The sequence below is a fragment of the Podarcis tiliguerta genome, assembly GCF_965153285.1.
Source record: "Podarcis tiliguerta genome assembly, chromosome: 12".
Lineage (NCBI taxonomy): Eukaryota > Metazoa > Chordata > Lepidosauria > Squamata > Lacertidae > Podarcis > Podarcis tiliguerta.
This window is the reverse complement of record NC_139545.1, coordinates 53586076-53610590: the sequence shown is the minus strand read 5'-3', so window position 1 is coordinate 53610590 and position 24515 is coordinate 53586076. Positions and strand designations below refer to the sequence as shown.

General features: G+C 45.6%; 1 protein-coding gene across 1 annotated transcript in view; it reads left to right on the top strand.

The window, feature by feature from the left end:
* The window catches only part of OBSCN (obscurin, cytoskeletal calmodulin and titin-interacting RhoGEF), a 263533-nt gene that overhangs the window by 110633 nt on the left and 128385 nt on the right, over window positions 1–24515 (top strand). The window contains exons 49-59 of the mRNA XM_083405850.1: window positions 390–653; window positions 2842–3108; window positions 6534–6806; window positions 8018–8284; window positions 9857–10123; window positions 11846–12112; window positions 14269–14538; window positions 16193–16459; window positions 18784–19050; window positions 20416–20682; window positions 23914–24186. Coding sequence (XP_083261976.1) covers window positions 390–653; window positions 2842–3108; window positions 6534–6806; window positions 8018–8284; window positions 9857–10123; window positions 11846–12112; window positions 14269–14538; window positions 16193–16459; window positions 18784–19050; window positions 20416–20682; window positions 23914–24186 — 2949 coding nt within the window. The remainder of the gene's footprint in view (window positions 1–389; window positions 654–2841; window positions 3109–6533; window positions 6807–8017; window positions 8285–9856; window positions 10124–11845; window positions 12113–14268; window positions 14539–16192; window positions 16460–18783; window positions 19051–20415; window positions 20683–23913; window positions 24187–24515) is intronic.

The following is a 24515-nucleotide window of genomic DNA, read 5'->3' as shown; positions in this document are numbered from 1 at the left end:
CCATTGATCTCTGAACTTGAACTTCATCATTCCATTGCAAGTTGTTCCTGAAATACATTGTGCATCCTTCTGTGTTCCTGTTCCTGGTCGTTCTGTTCTCTTGTCTCTGTGTTCCATTGCGTTTCGGTAGCATACATCCATGTCAGTGTCTCGTTTGTCGAAAAGGAGGGTGTAGAGATGACCTCCCACCATCCCAAAGTGCTGTCTCCCTTTCAAGGCCGTGTGCCAATGCCTGATGAAGCCATTTCCATTGAAAATCAACAGGCATTGGACCTGGACTTTGCATAGATTCCCCATTCCACTTTATATTACCTACAACCTTCCCTCCTCTCATATCACCCAGCTACTAGTGTTGGGTCATCATACATTTATAAATCTGTGTTCTGCAGCCCTCCCAGCACAGTTCAAAATGGAACTGAAGGATGTAAAAGCCACTGAAAATGAAACGGCCACACTGCGCTGTGAGCTCACCAAGGCCGCTCTGGTGGAGTGGATGAAGGAAGAAAAGAAACTAGCAGAAAGCAACAAGTACCGAATCAGGCAGGAAGAAACTGTCACGGAGCTGGCGATCCACGATTTAGACATGAAGGATGCTGGGCGCTACACTTGCACATGCGGAGACCAGAAGACCACTGCCGTCTTAACAGTTAACGGTAAAGTGTGTGAAATTGATCCAGCCAATGAATGTATCGATAGTCAAATTCTAGGATTATAAAGAAGTTTGGGATTATGGTAGGGCTGCAAAGTAAATATTTCAGTCTCATTCTGTGGGATGGTTTGCTCATGTATAAAGGTACAGTATTAAGTCCAGTTGCGGATGGCTCTGGGGTTGCGGCACTCATCTCGCTTTACTGGCCGAGGGAGCCGGCGTTTGTCCGCAGACAGCTTCTGGGTCATGTGGCCAGCATGACTAGGCCACTTCTGGCGAGCCAGAGCAGCGCACGGAAATGCCGTTTACCTTCCCGCCGGAGTGGTACCTATTTATCTACTTGCACTTTGACGTGCTTTTGAATTGCTAGGTGGGCAGGAGCTGGGACCGAACAATGGATGCTCACCCCGTCGCGGGGATTCAAACCACCGACCTTCAGATCGGCAAGCCCTAGGCTCTGTGGTTTAGACCACAGCGCCTCCCGCGTCCCTACTTGCTCATGTACACACATGACTTAACTGCTTTGCACTTGATTGATTTACAAGTGATAACTGGCAGCTGAATGTTTCAACTAGTGGTCAGCATTGTGCAGGAGAGGACACTGGGTGACTTGAAAGTTCAGCCTGCAAGGTTTCATCTGGGATGAGTTATTTGCCCATAAAAGTTGTTACTTAGATGTTGCAGTCATCAAGTAATGAACATTTGTGTACCTGCAGTGAACTAGGCCTATAGTAGTAGTGGAGTTGGTGGTAATAGTCTCAATAACTTATTAACACCATAAGACCAGTTTCTGGCAATTTATACTTTCTTTTTGGTACTTCCACAGAATTTTTAAACCATAAAGATTTAAGATGCCTTGTGTTGACATTCTGAAATTTGGAGTCTTGTACATTGTTAAGAATGGCATATTCTACTTATGTAAAAACACACTGATTCCTGGACCGTTCGCAGGCCGGAGTTAGAAGGCGATTGGGCTCATGGAACTTTGAAGTGTCAGGCATAGCTCTAATAGCTTTAGCCCAAACGTAGCAGAGTTTTCCTGCACAGCAAAGAAGCTAGTTGAGGTGGAAATGACTAGTCAGCTAGACTCAGAATAACTATTTACAGGATTTATTAAAAGGGAAAAGAAACCAGCAGAGTTTCTGCATACAAAACAAAGCAAAATAAATCCTTTCTTTCTCTCTCTCTCTTAACCATATACAGCACTCCTACTCCTAACACACCTAACCCAAACTGAGCTAGCATTCCTAGATAACAGAGTTGAGTGCTGGTCGTTAACCAATCAGAGTAAGTAGTTTCTAGGTCAAGCAGACCTTGGCTTTCTGCCAAGAGAAAATTGACACTGCCTTGAGTTAATTGTGTGAAGCCAGAATCTGTAAGTTTTCATGAGAATCAATTAACAGAAACTGAACATGGGCTGTATCCGGCCCCCATGCCTTAGGTTGCCTACCCATGTTCTAAAGCCTTCCCACCTCCTTCTCAAAGCTTGGGAAAGCACTAACTTGGCTTTGGGAAAGAAGCAGGAGGACTCTAGCACCCCACCAGAGCCTTCATGCCTTTATTCCAAAGTCCAGCGCCTCAGTTACTAGGCTTTGGGGAGGTTTGCGGGGGCATGTGACAAATGTTGCCAATAACCACCCAAAAACATGTTGTCCCATTCTGCCCTATAGTAAAACACCGCTAGGTGGAGGTGGGAGCTATTCACAGCCATGCAGTAAATATAGCTTATTGTTTTGGTCACCAGAGTCATTTGCATTCCGTTGCAGTGAATGCCACGTGTTTACTGTCTGAAACACTTATTATTATTGCTAGATAAAAGTCCTGATTGACTACTGTTCTTCCCACTGTCCCACCAGGCAAGTGGATACAAACGAAGTATAACACCTTAAAGCCATCCTAGCAAAGGCACACTTACTAGGGAAAAACCAGGTATTCACCATGGACATTGAAGACGCCCTTACATATGGTTAACGGTAACAGTTCCCCACATTGCAGCAAAATCTCTAGTGTTGTAAATGATGCTCTTCTCCATTGTTTCCACCAATTGTTTCTATCCTCCAAACAGCTTTTTCTTTTTTGGACAAAGAAGGAGCCTCCTCCAGGGTTTCGCCTTCCCAGAACGGTTCCCCGTCTTGCACCTATGAGCATTATGGCCCATGTTTTGTCTTCATCTTTTGTTGTTGGCTCCACAGCCCTCAAGCCTGAATTCAAGCAGCGGCTGAAGAATGAGAAAGGGGAAGAAGGTGGAACAGCCAGGCTGCGCTGCGAGGTGACGGTGGTTAAGGCGCCGGTGGAGTGGAGGAAAGACGGCGTGGTGCTTCATCCCGGTCCCAAATACGAAATGAAACAGGAAGGTGCCAAGCACGAGCTAGTTGTTCGCGATTTGGAAACCAAGGACAGTGGAGAGTATGCCTGCATCACTGGGGATCAAACCACATCGGCAAAGCTGGAAGTTAAAGGTAGGAGGCAGCATTCCTGGCAATTGTTGCCATTACAATTCAGCAGTCGAATCCTTTGAGACTGGGTAAGCTCCCGCTGCTCTGTCCCAGCTCCTGCCAACCTAATAATAATAATACAATTTTATTTATATCCCACCCTCCCCAGCCGAAGCTGGGCTCAGATCAGCTAACAACAATAAAAGTTATACAGTTTACATAAAACCACAAATTAATGGCATCCATTGGGCTAGCAGTTCGAAAGCATGCCAGTGCAAGTAGATAAATAGGTACTGCTCCAGCGGGAAGGTAAACAGTGTTTCTGTGTGCTCTGGCTTCCATCATGGTGCTCCGTTGTGCCAGAAGCAGTTTAGTCATGCTGGCTACATGACCCAGAAAGCTGTCTGTGGACAAACACTAGCTGCCTCTATGTGCAGTGCATGATTAAACTATGGAACTCACTCCCACTGGAAGCAGTGATGGGCACCAACCTAGATGCCTTTAAAAGAAGACTGGTCAAATTTGTGGGGTAGAGGACTATTGATAGCTAGGGACGTGGGTGGCGCTGTGGTCTAAACAACTGAGCCTCTTGGGCTTGCTGATTGGAAGGTTGGCTGTTCAAATCCCCATGACGGGGTAAGCTCCCGTTGCTTTGTCACAGCTCCTGCCAACCTAATAATAATAATAATAATAATAATAATAATAATAATAATAATAATACAATTTTATTTATATCCCACCCTCCCCAGCCGAAGCTGGGCTCAGATCGGCTAACAACAATAAAAGTTATACAGTTTACATAAAACCACAATCAATTCATTGAAATGCATTCTAAAATCAATTCATTCTAAAATCAAATTAATGGCATCCATTGGGCTAGCAGTTCGAAAGCACGCCAGTGCAAGTAGATAAATAGGTACAGTTGTGGCAGGAAGGTAAATGGTGTTTCTGTGTGCTCTGGTTTCTGTGCCAGAAGCAGTTTAGTCCTGCTGGCCACAGGACCCAGAAAGCTGTCTGCGGACAAACGCCGGCTCCCTCAACCTGAAAGCGAGATGAGCACCGCAACGCCATAGTCGCCTTTGACTGGACTTAACCGTCCAGGGGTCCTTTACCTTTACCTCCCTTATTTATGGATGCCGTATTTCAAGAGGTATAAATCCAGACACAAAAAGTTGTTTCGCTTCTTTAAGGGCAATTGTCTGATAGTCCCTCCGCCAGAGCCCAGGTCACCTGCACCAGAACCTGAACCAGAGTCCCCCCCCCAAACAAAAAAGATAAAAAAATAAAAACCCAAAATCCAGGACATTTTAAATTCCCCTTGGATGGACATATAGGACCCCCAAAAGAGGACATGTCTGGGAATTCACAGTGTGACGCGGCAGCTAAAAAAGCCAATGCAATTCTGGGCTGCATCAATAGGAGTATAGCATCTAGATCAAGGGAAGTAATAGTGCCACTGTATTCTGCTCTGGTCAGACCTCACCTGGAGTACTGTGCCCAGTTCTGGGCACCACAGTTCAAGAAGGACACTGACAAACTGGAACGTGTCCAGAGGAGGGCAACCAAAATGGTCAAAGGCCTGGAAACGATGCCTTAGGAGGAACGGCTAAGGGAGCTGGCCATGTTTAGCCTGGAGAAGAGGAGGTTAAGGGGTGATATGATAGCCATGTTCAAATATATAAAAGGATGTCACCTAGAGGAGGGAGAAAGGTTGTTTTCTGCTGCTCCAGAGAAGCGGACACGGAGCAATGGATCCAAACTACAAGAAAGAAGATTCCACCTAAACATTAGGAAGAACTTCCTGACAGTAAGAGCTGTTTGACAGTGGAATTTGCTGCCAAGGAGTGTGGTGGAGTCTCCTTCTTTGGAGGTCTTTAAGCAGAGGCTTGACAACCATATGTCAGGAGTGCTCTGATGTTGTTTCCTGCTTGGCAGGGGGTTGGACTCGATGGCCCTTGTGGTCTCTTCCAACTCTATGATTCTATGAATTCCTAGACATATGGTAACCCTATCTTTTTGTATGCCAAGAATGTATAACTCAACATGCACGGCCATTGCATTAGACACTGGATCCAGGGTAGGCTTTAGCTAGATCATGGTACGTTCCAATTTAATTTTCAAAAAACAGATGCAATGCAGGCAATTTAAAAAGTAAGAGAAATGGAAGCTTTATATTCTCCAGATGCTGTTTTCTGTGGCATAGTAGTAAATTCTGTGTTCCTTCTTGAATGGTAGAATATTCACAATTACCCCATGGGTTCTCACTCAACTGCTTAGATCTGTGGAAGTGGCACTGTTGCAGATGCCACCTGATACTTGTTCTGCCCTTCCGGAAAACCAGCTCTTTTAGTGTGGCAGCAGAAACCACACTTTGGAATTCCCTGCCTATTGACATTAGGCAACCACCTTTGATGTACTAACTTTGGCACCTGCTTACAACATTTTTTATTAAACAAGTTTTTATCTGTAAGATGCCTTGAGTCCCGTCAGGGTTATAAATAAAAAAAAAAAAAAAAATAATATCCAGACATGTACCGTATTTTTCGCCCCATAGGACGCACCGGCCCATATGACGCACCAAGGTTTTTTTTTGGGGGGGGGGGAATAAAGAAAAAAAATCCCCCCAGGCGCTTGTGGGGCTGGCAGCGGGGAGAAGTGCTCTTCTCCCCACCGCCCGCCTTCAGACCACATCGGGAGACAGCGGGATGGCGGTGTTCCGCCTCCCCGCTGTTCCCCGACCTTGTGGGGCTGGCGCTGGGGCGCTCCTGAAGCCTGGAGAGCGAGAGGGGTCGGTACGCACTGACCCCTCTCGCTCTCCAGGCTTCAGCGAAAGCCTGCATTCGCCCGATAGGATGCACACACATTTCCCCTTCATTTTTGGAGGGAAAAAAGTGCATCCTATAGGGCGAAAAATACGGTAGATTTTGACGCATTATAATCTTTTTTTTACTGCTAATTATTTTAAAGCATTTTAAATTGTTTTCAACTGCTTTTTCAATTGTTAATTTAAACATTTCTTGGAAAGCACTTAGAGGTTTTCCTACACTCAATCAATATCCTGTATCGATACAGTGGTACCTCGGGTTACAAACACCTCAGGTTACAAACACTTCGGGTTGCAGATTCCGCTAACCTGGAAGTAGTACCTCGAGTTAAGAACTTTACCTCAGGATGAGAACAGAAATCATATGGCGGTGGTGTGGCGGCAACGGGAGGCCCCATTAGCTAAAGTGGTACCTCAGGTTAAGAACGGTTTCAGGTTAAGGACGGACCTCCGGAACTAATTAAGTTTGTAACCAGAGGTACCACTGCATTGTTTAATAAAAGAAATATGCATGCCTGGCTTGTAGGATAGTTACAGAGAACAAAGCACTGGCTGGATCAAATTGTGATGGTCTAACCTATAAGAACTTTGTTCCCTCACTTTCCACCATTGCTGACACTTGCAGGACTTGACATCACCATCATTAGGGGGCTGAAGAACACGGAGGTCTTTGAGGATGAAGATGTGACCTTTGAGTGTAAGGTCTCCCACGACAATGCGAAGGATGTGGAGTGGAAGCTTCAGGACGCCTCTCTCCAGAGCAATGAGATGAACAAGATCTCCGTCGAAAAAGGCAGGGTCCACATATTGCAGCTGAAGAAGGTGACCCAGCAAGATTCAGGCACTGTCACCTTCCGGGTTGGACCATATACCTCCACAGCACAGCTCAAAGTGAAAGGTAATCCTACGAGGGGCATTGTGACAAAACTACTAGGCAAGCCAACTATGTTATATCTTGAGCCTGTCTTTGTGATTGGCAGAAGGGAGAAAATATATCTATATTTTTTAGCACAATCGGCTTCCGGTTACTGCTGTAAAATATTATGAGACAGGAAGTCATAATTCCACAAGACAGGCTGCATAAGACTAAGGAAAAAGAAACAGATCAGTACATGTGAAAGAAGTGCAAGAAAAATAATTTGTATTGTAATGAGCATTGCGATCACGCAAGGCTGAATGTATTTGTTGTGCAATAAGTTTAAATAAAAGGGATGCGGGTGGCGCAGTGGGTTAAACCACAGAGCCTAGGACTTGCTGATCAGAAGGTCGGCGGTTCGAATCCCCACCACAGGGTGAGCTCCCGTTGCTCGGTCCCTGCTCCTGCCAACCTAGCAGTTCGACAGCATGTCAAAGTGCAAGTAGATAAATAGGTACCGCTCTGGCGGGAAGGTAAACGGTGTTTCCGTGCACTGCTCTGGTTCGCCAGAAGCGGCTTAGTCCTGCTGGCCACATGACCCAGAAGCTGTACGCTGGCTCCCTCGGCCAATAAAGCGAGATGAGCGCCACAACCCCAGAATCGGCCACGACTGAACCTAATGGTCAGGGGTCCCTTTACCTTTACCTTAAGTTTAAATAAAACAGACTAAGAACAACATGAGGGACGCGGGTGGCGCTGTGGGTAAAAGCCTCAGCGCCTAGGGCTTGCCGATCGAAAGGTTGGCAGTTCGAATCCCTGCGGTGGGGTGCGCTCCCGTCGTTCGGTCCCAGCGCCTGCCAACCTAGCAGTTCGAAAGCACTCCCGGGTGCAAGTAGATAAATAGGGACCGCTTACTAGCGGGAAGGTAAACGGCGTTTCCGTGTGCGGCTCTGGCTCGCCAGAGCAGCGATGTCACGCTGGCCACGTGACCCGGAAGTGTCTGCGGACAGCGCTGGCCCCCGGCCTCTTGAGTGAGATGGGCGCACAACCCTAGAGTCTGTCAAGACTGGCCCGTACAGGCAGGGGTACCTTTACCTTTACCTTTAAGAAGAACATGAGATGATTTCTGAATCTGCAAAATTCATCACACGAGCCTGGAACCTGCTTTAAGGCACTAGGAGGCAACTGGGTCATATTTTCTGCTAGCCCCTCTATCAGTTTTCTAAAATACTATTCATATTTTGTTGTTTTAGCACCACTCCCCACATTTAAAGAGGAGCTGGCCAACAAAGAGTTGCAAGAGGACAGTACGGCCATCTTGAAATGCGAAGTCTCCCAGCCTGGCGTATCGGCGACATGGAAGAAGGGAGCCCAAGTGATTTCTCCAAGTTCCAAGTATGAAATTCAGCAAGAAGGAACAGTACTCACCTTAAAGATACACAATTTAAAACCAGAGGACTCTGGCAAATACACCTGTGACATTGGGAACCAGAAAACCACAGCAACCATCTCCGTTGAAGGTAGGGGTTTTATTAAGTCAACAGGTCCTAGGATCTGTACTGCAAATTATTCGTTCCTGATTGTCTTTCATTCTAGATTAAAGGCCTTAACTGGCCTTGGATGCTAGCTATTCTTCTTAACCGTTACCATTCAGGTTATCAGAGCCCTGCGCTGATGAGAACCTGTCAGCTATAAGCTTTATAAAGGTAAAGGTAAAGAGACCCCTGACCATTAGGTCCAGTCATGGCTGACTCTGGGGTTGTGGCGCTCATCTTGCTTTACTGGCTGAGGTAGCCGCATACAGCTTCCGGGTCATGGGGCCAGCATGACTAAGCCGCTTCTGGCGAACCAGAGCAGAGCACAGAAACGCTGTTTACCTTCCCGCCAGAGTGGTACCTATTTATCTACTTGCACTTTGACATGCTTTTGAACTGCTAGGTTGGCAGGAGCTGGGACCGCGCAATGGGAGCTCACCCCATCGTGGGGATTCGAACCGCCGACCTTCTGATCGGCAAGTCCTAGGCTCTGTGGTTTAACCCACAGCGCCCCCCGCATCCCTATAAGCTTTATAGTGTATGAATAACTATAAAAGGCTAGTCAATGTAGACACATCTACAAATACTAAACTACTAGTACATAGTTTCTGAGAAGCCTCCTCTTACCATTGCATCCTGCCCTTGTCATTTAGATCTATGGATGTAGCATAGCTTACCCTGAAGCAACATTGCACTGTGATTTAGGAGCCAGTGTGGTGTATTGGTTAGAGTGTTGGACTACGAACTGGGAGACTAGGGTTCAAATTCCCACCCAGCCATGAAGCTCACTGGGTGACCTTGGGCCAGTCACCATTTCTTAGCCTAACCTACATCACAGGGTTGCTGTGAGGATGAAATGGGGAGGTGGAGAAACAGGCATCCATCCTCTTGAGCTCACTGGAAGATAAGGATGGTTTTTGAAAAATGCTCTGAGTCGAGTGTGGATTTCATGCTCTTTATTCAGCTCATAGTAGTGAGGAATGGAAGATTTCCCGAACTGTCTGCTTTATATACATTATTTACACAATGGGCCGCACGTGATTGGCTCATTCCGGGATTCTCCTGTAGGCCAATCACGTCGCTGATTCACTTCCACCTGGAGTTGGATTGGGTGGCTCCTGCAGACCAATCAGACTGCTGCATTCTGAATCCTATTGTTCTAGGACCAATCAGACTGCTGCAATTTAGATCCTATTCAACTCAGAACATAACAGTCTTTATATTGCAATTTTATGTTGTGAACCACCCTGAGATCTGTGAATGATGGGTGTTATACAAATGCAAGAAATAATAATAATATTTCTATAGATGTAATAAAATAAACGAATGCGAGCATGTGCTTTGAGCAGCACCAAGTTCTATAGAATTCACTTCCTCTACAAGTGAAGGAAGGCCTATTCTTAGTTTTTGGGCATTTGCTGAAAACTTTTATCAAGAACATTATGCTCAAGAGCAATTGCCAGTCTGTCTCTCCTGATGATGGTCTGCATTACAAATGCCCAAATGACCATTTGCCTTCAACTCACAATCATCTCGTTCCTTCCATATGGCCCTCAGCTCTCCCAGCCCTTTTTGAAGCCCAGCTTGAGAGCCAGGAGGTCGAGGAAGGCTCAGTGGTCACCCTCCTTGCCAAGCTCTCCAAACCTGACGTGCCCGTGAAGTGGAGCAGAGGCTCAGTCCGACTGCGAGCCAGTGACAAGTACGAGATGAGGCAAAAAGGCTCCACTGTTGAGCTTCTTATTCACAATGCGCAGCCAGAGGACTCTGGGAACTACACCTGTGACTCTGGGGACCAGCAGACCACAGCATCAGTGCTTATCAAAGGTGAGGAGGAGTACATTTCCTTAAATTTTGCTGCTGCTGGGACTGGTCTGATTTCTTTCTGCAGGGCCTGTAAGACAGAGTTTTTCCGCCTGGCCTTTGGCTTGGAATCAACTTGATCCCCTTCCCCTCTTCCCTTTTTCCCTTCTCCTTCTGTGATGGAACTCCTATTTGGGGACTTTCCTGGCTTTTTTCAGGCCCACATAGGACCAGTCTGGATAGCTGGCCTTGATGAAGATTTGACGTTTTCATCCCCAAAAAGTTTTTGATTTGAGTTTCTACTGAAATGAGGCTGCATTTTAATGCTGTATTTTAATCTTGTTTTTAAGTTGTATTTTAATTGATTGTTTTATACAATTGGCTGGGGAGGGCAGGGTATAAATAAAAATTATTATTATTATTGGAATATCAATGAGCAGACCCTGGAGAGCATGTTATGCCCAAGTTAGCTTGACTGCATTGGCTCCTGGGCTCAGCACGAGGTGATGGTTATTTTCTTTCAAATCCTGAATAGCTTGGGCCACATGTGTACCCTGTCCACCAAAGGAGGAGGGAACGGGGTTGGCCGTTGTTGAGGGCAGCCAGTCCCTCTGCTATGGAATTCCCCACCCAGTGGGACTTGTTAGGCTATGCCTTTGCTTAGTGAACACTGGCAAGCTGTTTTAATAACCAAATAGGTAAAGGTACAGGGACCCCTGACCATTAGGTCCAGTCGCGGACGACTCTGGGGTTGCGGTGCTCATCTCGCTTTACTGGCTGAGGGAGCCGGCATACAGCTTCCGGGTCATGTGGCAAGCACGACTAAGCCGCTTCTGCTGAACCAGAGCAGTGCATAGAAACACCATTTACCTTCCCACCAGAGCGGTACCTATTTATCTACTTGCACTTTGACGTGCTTTCGAACAGCTAGGTTGGCAGGATCTGGGACTGAACAACGGGAGCTCACCCCATCACGGGGATTCGAACCGCTCACCTTTTGATCGGCAAGTCCTAGTCTCTGTTGCTTAACCCACAGCGCCACCCGCATCCCTAATAACCAGATACTTCCTCATAAAAGTGCAGGGTCTCCATCTGCTGGATACAACCCAACCAAACTCTTAAGCCATCTCTGTCCCACTGGCCCCAAGTGGGAGAGTTAAGTGCGGTGATATCATTGGAATTTAAGTTTAGCTTGGGCTGGTTAATTGCACCCCCATGTCCTTCTAGTTTTAAATATTTGGGTCTCTCTTTAAAATATTCTATACGTTTCTATGCATTTTTTCAATAAATGAAGAAGCAACTGATACATTAAAATATATTAGAGGTCTGCAGCCAATATTTTGGCTACTACATTCCAACACACACAGCCTGTGTCTCTACTGTCTCTTGTAACTCTGTCACTATTCCCCAACATTAATTAATGTTCAACGAACAAACTATGGGCTGGTGAATTCAGAAGCACCACTTCCACACATAAGGCAAAAAATTACCAAAGTGTTACGCAATCTACTCCCCTTGGCCTGGAACATTAAATATCCACATTGAAATCCCACCCCATTAATTTTCTCAAGATTATAATTTTTTGTGCAAAAACAATTTCATCTATATGTATAAAACAAAACAAAAAATGACACAGGTAACAAAGTTCAGCTGCCATAAATGTGTTACTTTTGAGGCACCTTTGGTTAATGTTATGAACCACCCTGCATCATTTTCTCTCCCTTTCCCATTTCTGTCCTTTTATAGCTTTGCCAGTACTTTTCGTTCACCTGCTTGAGAATCAGGAGGCGGTAGAGGGCGGCACAGTCACCTTGCGCTGCGAGATCTCGAAAGGTGGTGCACCTGTGAAGTGGAAAAAGGATAGGTCCCTCCTGAGGTCCACTGGCAAGCACACCATGAAGCAAGTAGGCACCGTGGTGGAGCTGATTGTTTCTGAGCTGACTGCCGATGATGCAGGAGTATACAGCTGTGACACGGGAGACCAGGAGACCACTGCTTCTCTGCTGGTGAACGGTAAGGCCTCAGACGTTCTTTTGGAGAATCATAGAATCGCTGGAAGGGATCTCAAGGGTCATCTAGTCCCAACCCTCTGCAATGCAGGAATCTCAGCTGAAGCGACCATGACAGGTGGCCATCCAACCCCTGCTTCAAAACCTCCAAGGAAGGAGAGTCCACCACCTTCTGAAGGAGTCCGTTCCACTCTCAAACAGTTCTTACTGTTAGAATTTCCTCCCTGATGTTTAATAACTTTCTTGTAACTTGAATCCATTGGTTTGAGTCCTACCCCTCCAGAGCAGGAGATAACAAGCTTGCTCCATCTTCCATGAGACAGCCCTTGAGACAGTTGAAGATGGCTCTCATATCTCCTCTTAGTCTCCTGAGAGATGATGACTTATTTGTCACTTGCTGACTTATTGGTTACTTGCTATGCAAAAAAAGCCTCTTAGCAGCTTAAAGGTAAAGTAAAGGGGCCCCTGACCATTAGGTCCAGTCGTGGCTGACTCTGGGGTTGCTCCGCTCATCTTGCTTTACTGGCCGAGGGAGCCGGCGTACAGCTTCTGGGTCATGTGGCCAGCATGACTAAGCCACTTTTGGCGAACCAGAGCAGCGCACGGAAACGCCGTTTACCTTCCCGCCAGAGCGGTACCTATTTATCTACTTGCACTTTGACGTGCTTTCGAACTGCTAGGTTGGCAGAGCAATGGGAGCTCACCCCGTTGTTGGGATTCAAAACGCCGGCCTTCTGATCGGCAAGTCCTAGGCTCTGTGGTTTAACCCACAAAGACACAGAGCGTAAGTAACATAAAATTGAAAAGGGAAAAGACGAACAAGGCACTATAACAAAATAGAGGTTGGGGAGAAGCTCAATTCATACACACACACACACACACACACTTTTATTGGGTTTTTTAACATATCATTTCCAATGATCATTTAACATAACTTCTTATCTTATACAATATTTTAGACTTCCGTCAACTACTTCTGAAGATTTTCCATTCTTTATCACTTGTTCTGCATTTCTTAATTTCTCTATTACTTTTAATTATCTTAACGAATAATTCTCATCACAATCTTTCTTGCAATATTTCAAATAGTCCTCCTTACAGAACTTCATGCAGTCCTACTAGCGTAATCTGTTTATTACAATTGCTTTTCAAATAGTTCAAATATTTACTCCAGTCTTCTAAGAATCTCTGTTCCCGCAGATTTTGAATCCTGCCTGTTAATTTATCTAATTCAGCATAATCCAGGGGAGAAGCTCAATTCAGTTCACATTTAAAGGCAGACTTAACTAATTCTCAATTTCCGAAACAATATGCGAACTGGAACACTTCATTCTTTAAAATGCATACTCTTAATTTGGCAATGCCGTTCCCCAGCCATGTAATTTGTTCAAAAATACATCTACTAGGGTCAAGCATGCTGAAAATAACATGCAAAATTTGATTACATTTGTGAAATGGCTTTGATACATGTAAAGCAGGCAAAATTGCATACAAAATGTATCTATTAGGAGAAATTCACATTAAAATGCTGCTTTATTTTCACAAGAACCTTTAAAAAAAGCACAAACTAATGAGGGGAACTGAACTTAAGATGGGTAATATTATGTATTCAGTGGTCAGTGCCTGGGTTTGAGTCTGGACTAAGGATTCTGAGCTTCTGAGCTTCTGTGTTCTGATTTGATACATGATGTCCAGTCACAGAATATTTCAGGATTTGGGCCTCTGCCATTGGCCCTTGAACTCTGAGTCGTGATTCGCAGCTTGGAAGTTTAGATAGCCAATCATGTTGGGAGTGGGAGTGGCCCAGGCTTTCAGGAATATATATAAGCAGTTGTTTCCCCCCTGTTTCCCAGTTATGTAGTTTAATAAATGTGCTTGCTGTGTCTTGCCTCACGGGAACCCACCTACTTTTCAGGAAAAATAAGAAAATGATAATGAAATAGACAGATTCACCCATTCCTATTGTTTCCATGGGTTCTTTTTTCAGTTTTAATGGCAAAGGGGTGCACTAAGCAGCCAAGTCGTGGTTACTGATCTGTTGCCTGCAGCTGATGAATATCAGAGACCACATTTAACAGGTGCTTGTGAATAGTGTAGCAAGAGATATGGAAAGAAAAAAGGAACTGGGGGAAAAAATATATCTTCCTGCTTTAATTTTAGAAGCGCCAGCCACCATAGTGGAGGCACTGAAAGATATCACCTTGTACGAAAACGAAGATGCCGTGTTCCAGTGCAAGGTCTCTCGGGAGAAGGCAAAGGACGTGGAATGGAGTCTGAGCGGGGTGCCTCTTCAGTCCAACGAAATGAACGAGATTGAGGTTCAAGGGAAAGTTCACACGCTCACCCTCCGGAAGGTGACGCTCGAAGACTCCGGCTCCGTCACTTTCAAAGTGGGACAGAATTCTTCTGAGGCCCAGCTCACCGTGCAACGTAAGTGAGCGAACTCTTTATAGGGGGATCTATGTTATTGACCCTCAAACTGGTCCACCATTTTTTTGCAAATGAGACCCAGCTCATTGAGCAGCACAAGTAAGCCAGTCCTTTAGAGGGAGAGCTCTCCCTTCTGTCAAAATAATCTGGATCCTACAATACCCAGTTGTGTCTGTCAGAAGAAACTTAGACCTGTTGATCGAAAAATGTGCTTGTCTACTCAAATCAGAGATCTCTGTATTCTAAGTGCAAACCCTGGGGTTCCTTTGAGGTGAATATTGGGGGTGAGAAGCAGCGATGCAAGGTCCCAGGACTACTGTGCTTAAGTGAGGCTACTATAATGATTTTATCTAATGAAACCTCTGTGGGTAGTGATGTTTTTTAAGAATTATTTTAATGATTATTATTTGTGTGTGTGTGTGTGTGTGTGTGTGTGTATTTGGTTGCATTGTTTTGTACATACCGTATTTTTCTGTGTATAAGACGATGCTTTTTGCTAAAAAAAAAGAAGGCAAAAATTGGGCTTTGTCTTATACATGGATAGTGAATGCAGAGGGGGGACGTGTGATTAATGGCAGCAGCAAGCAGGTGATTGGCAGTTGCGATTGGGCAGGTGATTGGTGGCTGCGGCAAGGCCTGCTGGCGATTGGCTGTGGCAATTGGGCAGGCGATTGGCGGCTATAACGAGGCAGGCAGGCAATTGGCGGCTGCAGGAAGTGGGCAGGTGGGCTCTTGGTGGCAGCGAGCGGGCAGACAATTGGCGGCTGCGGTGAGGTGTGCCATCGGCAGTGGCTGTGGCAAGCGATCAACAGTGGCAGGCAGGCGGGTGAGCGATTGGCGGAAGTGACCTCCCTCACCCCCCCCAAAAAAAGCTAAACAACTTATTTTCTTAATTTTGGGTTCAAAAAAATAGGGGTTATCTTATACATGGGGTGTGTTATACCCGGAAAAATGTTATTTTACAAATAGAGAGATTTGGGAAATAAAAATATTTATTTCCCACATCTCTCTATCTTAAAAATATGTACAAAACAATGCAACCAAGCAAAATAATCATTACAGTACTCACAGAGGATTTGTTAGATAAAAGGTTTTACAGCCAGGGAAGATGTCCTAATTAGATGTTGGACAGTTTGAGCCCTCTATTATTATTTTTTCCAGAAAAAAATATTTTTCTCCCCTGGGAATAGTGCAAAAGTAATTAATTTTTTATGCTTGCTGAACAATTAAGCAGCCCATCGGGGGATGAAGCTCTTCTCACTGTGTCACAGTTCTCTGAAATAATGGTATGTGATAACCCCTGGCGGGACATTCTCAGTAGTGGTACCCATACTTTAGAATGACCACCCTTATCAGGCACCATTGGTATCTATGGTAATGGAGTTTTGACACCAGGTAAAAGCATGATTATTCATCCAAGCATTTAACTAAAGTGGTACCTCTCGTTTCGCTGAAGTGGTTATATTAGTATCTTACAGGCTTAAGTTGCATTTAAACGAATATTGTTTTATTGTATTTGAATGCTGTTCCTCACTCTGAGGCTGCATTAACAATGAAACATGGGTTCAAATTGTGTTTGTTTGTGTGTACACACACACACACCTATGCATATACATACCATTCCAGCCAAGGCTTTGTTTTTCCCTATGTACAGCTGCTCCAGTAATCTTCATAAAGCAGCTGGAGAATATGGAAGTAGATGAGAACGCCACAGCTATCTTCCGCTGCGACCTTTCCAAACCCAATGTCCATGTGGAATGGAAGAAGGGTTCGTCCACAGTCCAGCCCAGCCAGAAGATTGAAATTAAAGTAGAAGGAACTGCCCACAGTTTGATCATCCGGACCGCGGTCCCTGAAGATTCAGGAGAATACAGCTGCAGCACAGCAGACAAGAAGACCACAGCTAGGTTAAAGGTTAAAGGTAAGAACCGCTCTTTGGAGTTTATGACTAACAGGCGTGGGGAACCTTTTTTTGCTCCATGGAGCAGTTCTTTATTAGGATTGCGCCAGATTTAACAGGTGGGTGGGACTGTCCACCTGTCAATCATCTGAGGACAAAATGGCATCTGGTGATTTAGTGCTCTGGAGTCCTGAAGCATCTCATTTCTGAAGCAGCTCACAGCAGTGTGGGGAAGAAGCCTTGATTTTTAAAGGGGGTTCAGTGAAAATCCTTTTGCCACCAGGAAGGGCCCTGAACTCCCTGAAAAAGCTAAGTTTTGTTACAGCAGTGACTACGGTAGAAAACCTTTCCTGATACCGGCATGGAGTGGCAAGTGAAGATGGTTGAATATGCGGAGTTGGCGAAAATGACTAATAAGATTAGACATCAAAAAGTAACAAAGTTTGAAGAGGAGTGGAATAAATTTGTTGTGTATATACGGAATAATTGTAGAAGTTTAAAAACTGTAGCAGGATTAACTTAAATCTTGTGATGTGGGTGGAGGGTAAATCAGAATCTGTAGGAGTAGCTGCTAATTTGTGAAAGCCAGAGCTGGGAAGGAAGGAAGTCTGAGCGCGACAAAGCGCAGTGTAAATAAGAAAACATTAAGATGCTGGATGTAAGAGTTTATGTTTAATTGGACTTTGTTTTTGGAAATTTGACTTATGTTCTTATTTGATTTTGCTTTTGAAAACTTAATAAAAGGTATTTTTAAACAGTACAAAAACAAAATAAAAACAAAACCTTTCCTGATCAGGGATAAGCCTGTATTGAATCTTGCCAGACTGAGCTGATGATGGCGACCTGAATTCCTCTGCATTGACTGTGTGTGCCAGTTCCCTATGGAGAACTGTTGCATGCAGCCAGCACAGGATTGAACCCCATATCCTGCCCATCAGCTGAGAATCTGGCCTCATGAACCAAACTGGAACCCCTGGCAGGCAGAAATTAACCCACGGGCGAGAGTTTGCCCACCTCTGCTTTAGTCTAACAGCATTAAAGTGTGAAGTTGTCCTCAGGTTGCTGGGAGAAATGAAAAAAATAATTGTGAAGTATATTGCACACAGGAAAGCACTACTGAAAATGATTGCAGTAACTTTTATGCCTGGACTCTGGGCTCACCAAACCCTTTATGATTTCCCTTGAAGTTCCTCAGATGTCTTGCCTGCAGACAAACCGCAAAATTCATAGCAAATTCTGCCTTGATCGCAATCTGGCTGCAACTGAGGAATGTTCAGGTCTCTCCCCGGAATTTTATTCTAATCTTACAACAATGATTTAGGCTTCTTCTGAAAGCCTGCAGGTGCTTGCCTGGGAAAGAGCTTCCAGACCGGCATAAAATTTCAGCTTAGACAATTTTTTGGGTGGCATCACTACTTTTGGAGGTTGCTCCAGACAGCTTTTCCCTTTAAGCTAGTACTTTACAGAGATGAGAGGAAAGAGGTCAACCGTTATGTTTTGTATTTTTGTGTACTAGGGCTTTAGGGAAGCTTTTAATGTTTAATAGGTTATTGTATTTTAATATTCTGTTGGAAGCCACCCAGAGTGGCTGGGGAAACCCAGCCAGATGGGCGGGGTATAAATAATAAATTGTTGTTGTTGTTGTTGTTGGGTGTTGAGAGCATTTGGCCCAAAGGTTCTTGACTCAGCACGCACCCCTTTTGTATCTCAAAATGCTAGTGAAATCGGGGCATTTATTTATCCATATACTGCATTTATATAGCTTGCCACGTGAGAGATGTTTTCTAGGCAGCCCCAAAAGCCATCACTTATATAAACTAAGAACAGCTATGGCAAATGCTATTAAAAACAGAAGGTAAAGGTAAAGGGACCCCTGACCATTAGGTCCAGTCGTGACCGACTCTGGGGTTGCGGCGCTCATCTCACTTTATTGGCTGAGGGAGCCGGCGTACAGCTTCCGGGTCATGTGGCCAGCATGACTAACCCGCTTCTGGCGAACCAGAGCAGCGCATGGAAACGCTGTTTACCGTCCTGCCGGAGCGGTACCTATTTATCTACTTGCACTTTGATGTGCTTTCGAACTGCTAGGTGGGCAGGAGCAGGGACCGAGCAACGGGAGCTCACCCCATTGCAGGATTCGAACCGCCAACCTTCTGATTGGCAAGTCCTAGGCTCTGTGGTTTAACCCACAGCGCCACCCGCGTCCCATTAAAAACAGAAACACATCAACAAATCATTTTTTTAAAAAATGAAATGCGACTGCTATTCCTATTCTGAGCCAGAAGGAGGCATGATTAAGAAAGATCATAATGACTCTCTCAGATAAGAGTTCTCTTGCCTTCCAGCTCTCCCTGTCCTTTTCAAACGTGGTCTCCAAAACAAAGAGGTTGAGACAGGGAACACAGTGTCCTTGCGCTGTGAGCTGTCCAAGCCTTTGGCCCCGGTGGCCTGGAAGAAAGGGAAAGTGGTGCTACAGTCCAGCGACAAGTATGAGCTCAGGCAGGAAGGGAACTTTGCAGAGCTCCTCATCTATGATGTGGAAGCTCAGGATGCTGGGGAATATACCTGCGATTCAGGAGACCAACAGACAACAGCCAGCGTGAAAGTCAAAGGTAGGAGAAGCTTGGGCTTGTTCCCAGTCCTTCTGCATGCTTGCCTTTGTGGCCTGGAGGGGTGTGCATTTTTTTATCAATAGTTCCACTCCAGAGATGTAACAAGTGTTTGTCTTGCATCACTACCATCATTGGTAGGATTGGTAGGAAAGCTACAGTGGGAGCGTATCCTGCAGGGAGCAGGCTACTGACTCACAGAAAAATGGTCAGAATAGTGCCTGTACATGTTGCCTCATATCCCAGGTTCTACAAATGCTAGAGAGAGAGAGGGAAAGAGAGAGAGAGAGAGGGACTGTGAGAAAAAGAACATACAAAATCTACAATGTAATATCAGGAAAAAACAAGCAGGAAAACTCTTGTAAAGGTAAAGGTAAAGGGACCCCTGACCATTAGGTCCAGTCATAACCGACTCTGGGATTGCAGCGCTCATCTCACTTTATTGGCCTAGAGAGCCAGTGTACAGCTGTACAGTGTACAGCTTCCGGGTCATGTGGCTTCTGGTGAACCAGAGCAGCACACGGAAATGCCGTTTACCTTCCCGCCAGAGTGGTACCTATTTATCTACTTGAACTTTGACGTGCTTTCGAACTGCTAGGTTGGCAGGAGCTGGGACTGAGCAACGGGAGCACACCCCATCGCGGGGATTTGAACCGCTGACCTTCTGATCAGCAAGTCCTAGGCTCTGTGGTTTAACCCACAGCGCCACCCGTGTAGTACTTATAAAGGTACTAACAACCAAAAGTGGGACAGCAGAAAGAAGAAAAAAAGTGAAAACTGGGACTCTGTGGGTTATGATTCATTGGGAGGGGGCTGGCAACTGTCCCCTTGCCCCCTCCTGGTGCCCCCTTCCGCTGCCGCCTACAGACCAATTCTGCCATGTCTGTGGCTAACGGTTGGTGTAACAATTTCATTTTCCATATGAATGAAACTCTGGAGAAACCTTTTAGTATACTCTGATTAAACCTCAGAACAACTGCCAGAAGCTAGATAATGGTTTGGCCACATGTACCTCATTCCTTACTTTCTTCTCCCAGTCTTAACAACCTGTGGGATCTTAGTATGGATTTTGAAATCAGTGGTAGCTGGGCAGTGCTCATAATCCTGTGGGCGCAACCAGAACTGGCCATGCCACACCCTGTTTTTAAATATATATCCATATACCTTTACCTATCTCATCTCTGACAGTGTTGCCATAGATGGCATCACTGCAAAAGCCCACAGAAGCTGGCGTGGGCATCTTGCCAGAGTTTCTTATGCTACATTAATTAAAACCATAATCTACACCCACAGATCTTTCCCAGTCCACTTGTGCGTCCAAGCCCTCCGTTTTGATAGACCACTGCCCTGATTCTCTCTTCCCTGCAGTTCTGCCAGTGCTCTTCAAAGAAGAATTGCAGAACGTGGAATCAGAAGCAGGTGGAAAGGCCGTCCTGCGCTGCGAGATCTCAAAACCTGACGCTCCTGTGGAGTGGAGGAAAGGAGCCATCGTCCTTCAGCCTAGTGCCAAGTATGAGATGCGGCAGAGAGGCACAAGCATTGAGCTGATCATTCACAATCTGGAGCCCGAAGATTGTGGCCCCTACACTTGTAGCACAGGAGACGAGCTGTCGACAGGCTCCGTTTATGTACAAGGTGCGTTCACCATAATACGGCTGGATTTTGTAACCCAAAACTTGCACGTACCATATGGCAGAGCAAAACCACACTGCTTCCAGAGCAGCACATTCACCCAACACCACAACATGTGGGCTGAGACACAGTATTGTAATTCTGTGCGTAAAGTGGTTTGGTGGTGCTTTGCTTAAATCTCTGAGTCTAGAATTTATTATTTATTATTTATTATTTATTATTTATTATTTATTATTTATTATTTATTATTTATTATTTATTATTTATTATTTATTATTTATTATTTATTATTTATTATTTATACCCCGCCCATCTGGCTGGGCTTCCCCTGCCACTCTGGGCAGCTTCCAACAGAGCATTAAAATACAGTGGTCTGTTAAACATTAAAAACTTCCCTAAAGAGGGCTGCCTTCAGATGTCTTCTAAAAAAGTCTGGTAGTTTTTCCTTCTCTTTGACATCTGGTGGGAGGGCATTCCACAGGGAGGGGGCCACTACCGAGCAGGCCCTCTGCCTGGTTCCCTGTAACTTGGCTTCTCGCAGGGAGGGAACTGCCAGAAGGCCCTCGGAGCTGGACCTCAGTGTCCGGGCTGAAAAATGGGGGTGGAGACACTCCTTCAGGTATACTGGGTCGAGGCCATTTAGGGCTTTAAAGGTCAGCACCAACCCTTTGAATTGTACTTGGAAACGTACTAGGAGCCAATGTAGGTCTTTCAGGACCGGTGTTATGTGGTCTCGGCGGCTGCTCCCAGTCACCAGTCTAGCTGCTGCATTCTGGACTAGTTGTAGTTTCCGGGTCACCTCCAAAGGTAGCCCCACGGAGAGCGTATTGCAGTAGTCCAAGCGAGAGATAACTAGAGCATGCACCACTCTGGCAAGACAGTCTGCAGGCAGGTAGGGTCTCAGCCTGCGTATCAGATGGAGCTGGTAGACAGCTGCCCAGGACACAGAATTGACCTGCGCCTCCATGGACAGCTGTGAGTCCAGAATGACTCCCAGGCTGTGCACCTGGTCCTTCAGGGGCACAGTTACCCCATTCAGGACCAGGGAGTCCTCCACACCTGCCCGCCTCCTGTACACCCAAATCAGTACTTCTGTCTTGTCAAGATTCAACCTAAATCTGTTAGCCGCCATCCATCCTCCAACTGACTCCAGACACTCACACAGGACCTTCACTGACTTCACTGGTTCTTATTTGAAAAAGAGGTAGAGCTGGTTCACACATGTATTCACATCACTTTTATCTCTTACTACCTGGCTGCTCAGCACTTGATGCCGTGTCCTAGCTTCCTTGACATGCATTAATGTGAGGTGCTATGAAAGTTCTCTCTACGGCACTCAATGTGTGAGATCTCATTCACACATGTAAGTTTCCATCACAATGCTTCGCTCGTTGAGTAACAAACCTGTATGTGTGAACGACACATGCATAGTCCCAGGTATATGAAAGCAGTAGTCACTGCCACTCTGTACTGGCAGAACATTTCAAGCATATATAAGCCAAATAAAAAGCCAGAGCTCTCCTTTTAGTTTACTACTAGGCATCATTTTATGCTTCATGATACAGGTGTGAATGGTCTCCTGGCAACTGGAGGTTGTGATTAGGAGGTTTTTGGGGGGGAGGGGAAAGGAGAAGGAACTATATAGCCTATTTGCTTCCTGCCATTTCCCCATTCAAAATCAACCCACCCCTGGTTGCTTTCTCACCTGAAGGAGAGAAGCTACAAGGTCACTGTGCCTTTTCCCCTGCAGGGAGAAAAGCTGCAGAGAAGTGTGATTTTGAGTGGGTAACAGTGGAAGGAGAAAGGGTTAAGTATTTCATGCACAGCATGAAATTAACAACTTCCCACAGCTACTTTTCAACTTGCTTCAAGAAACTGTTTATGCATCTCCCACAATTACCATCTGGTTTGGTTCCAAGGAACCGTCAAAAGGTTTTTTTTTACAAATGTACATTGGGATGAATAGTTGAACACTTATTCTCTTATCATTTGAAGAAGGTTTGTTGTGTATCTAAGACGTGCCTATCAAAGGCGACATCCAAGAGAGTTGGCACATCTGCCTAGTTTGCATAAAAAAGGTAAAGGTACCCCTGCCCGTAAGGGCCAGTCCTGTTGTGCTCCCATCTCACTTAAGAGGCCGGGGGCCAGCGCTGTCCGCAGACACTTCCGGGTCACGTGGCCAGCGTGACGAAGCTGCTCTGGCGAGCCAGCACCAGCGCAGCACACGGAAACGGCGTGTACCTTCCCGCTAGTAAGCGGTCCCTATTTATCTATTTGCACCCAGGGGTGCTTTCGAACTGCTAGGTTGGCAGGCGCTGGGACCGAGCAACGGGAGCGCACCCTGCTGCAGGGATTCGAACCGCCAACCTGACAATCGGCAAGTCCTAGGCGCTGAGGTTTTACCCACAGCGCCACCCGCGTCCCTCTGTCTAGTTTGCATATCAGGGTGCAATATTATGACAAAAAGTATCAATTGCTTGACTGTGTGAAAGCAAAATCCCATCTGTCTTGTTTAAGCTTGTTTAAGTTTGGGGCAGATTAGCTTCCTTATACCGTCATAGAATCAAAGAATTGTAGTATTGGAAGGGACCCCAAAGCTCATCTTGTCCACCCCCTGCAATGCAGGAATCTCAACTAAAGCTTCACTGACAGATGGACATCCAACCTCTGCTTAAAAACCTCCAAGGAAGAGTGTTAGAAAGTTAGTCAATGTGACAAGAGAACGATTCTATATTAAGAATCTGTGTTAACTGATCCCTACAATCTCATAGATGCCATAGTCCTATGAATGCATGCTCTGTATGGTGGATTCCCATATCTGTTTTGTCCTAACATGATGGAGCATCCAGCAAGTTGAATTTTCTTGAAGTTCTGGCGCAGGCTCATGGTATTTTGATGCCAACATTAGACCAAATTACAGCTCACCAACGTCTTGGTTGTAACTAGTTTCCAATCACAGCAGGTCGTTCTCAAAGACCACTATCCCATGGCAGCATCACAAGTGGGCATGGCAGGAGTTGCCATTTCGCCAGGATAAATGAGTTTCGATCATTGGCCTTGAGTGTGTCTCTGTGTAATTGTGAAATGTTCTTCGGTATCAATCTTGATTGCTAGGTTTGTAAGTCCCCCAATGATGTTTGTCTCTTAAGTGGTGGGTGTTGTCAGTTTCGTAAAAGCCGGTATGTTTACACATGTGTTCTCCCTTGGTATGCATTTTCTTACTTTGTTACGCAGAAGAGGAAGTGCAGATAGTTTCTGGTTTAAAGAACACGGACGTCTTTGCGGGCGAATCTGCCACTTTCACTTGCGAGCTCTCGCGCCCGGGCATGCAAAACGTACAGTGGTGGCTGGACGGATCTCCCCTCCAAAGCAGCCCCGTGAACGAAATCTCTGTGCAAGATGGGAAAGTGTATACTTTGACCCTAAAGGACCTGGGGCCCAATGATTCAGGAATTGTGACCTTCAGAGCGGGCCCCCTCCTATCCTCCGCTAAATTATTAATCAAAGGTATTTTGGCTTTGGATGCAGTTGCCCAGCGGGCCACCCCCACAAAACACGCTTCTTACGCTTCTGGCTTCAGGTGGCCCTTAACAACTTTCTGCAAAATGGCTACTGGAAGGCATGCATTAACCAGTAAGCACCATCTTACTAGCTTATCCGCCAGCCTCTTACAAGATGTTCCACTGCAGGTGTTCTTTCCAGTACTAGTTCATCATAAGGTCTAGCGTATATGCACATTCAGAGACACCAGAGGTTGCTCCAAAAGCCTTCCATGGGCCAGGAGAAAAGTATGAACTTCCTTTTAAGCTCCAAGTTGTTTGCAGACTCTCATAAGC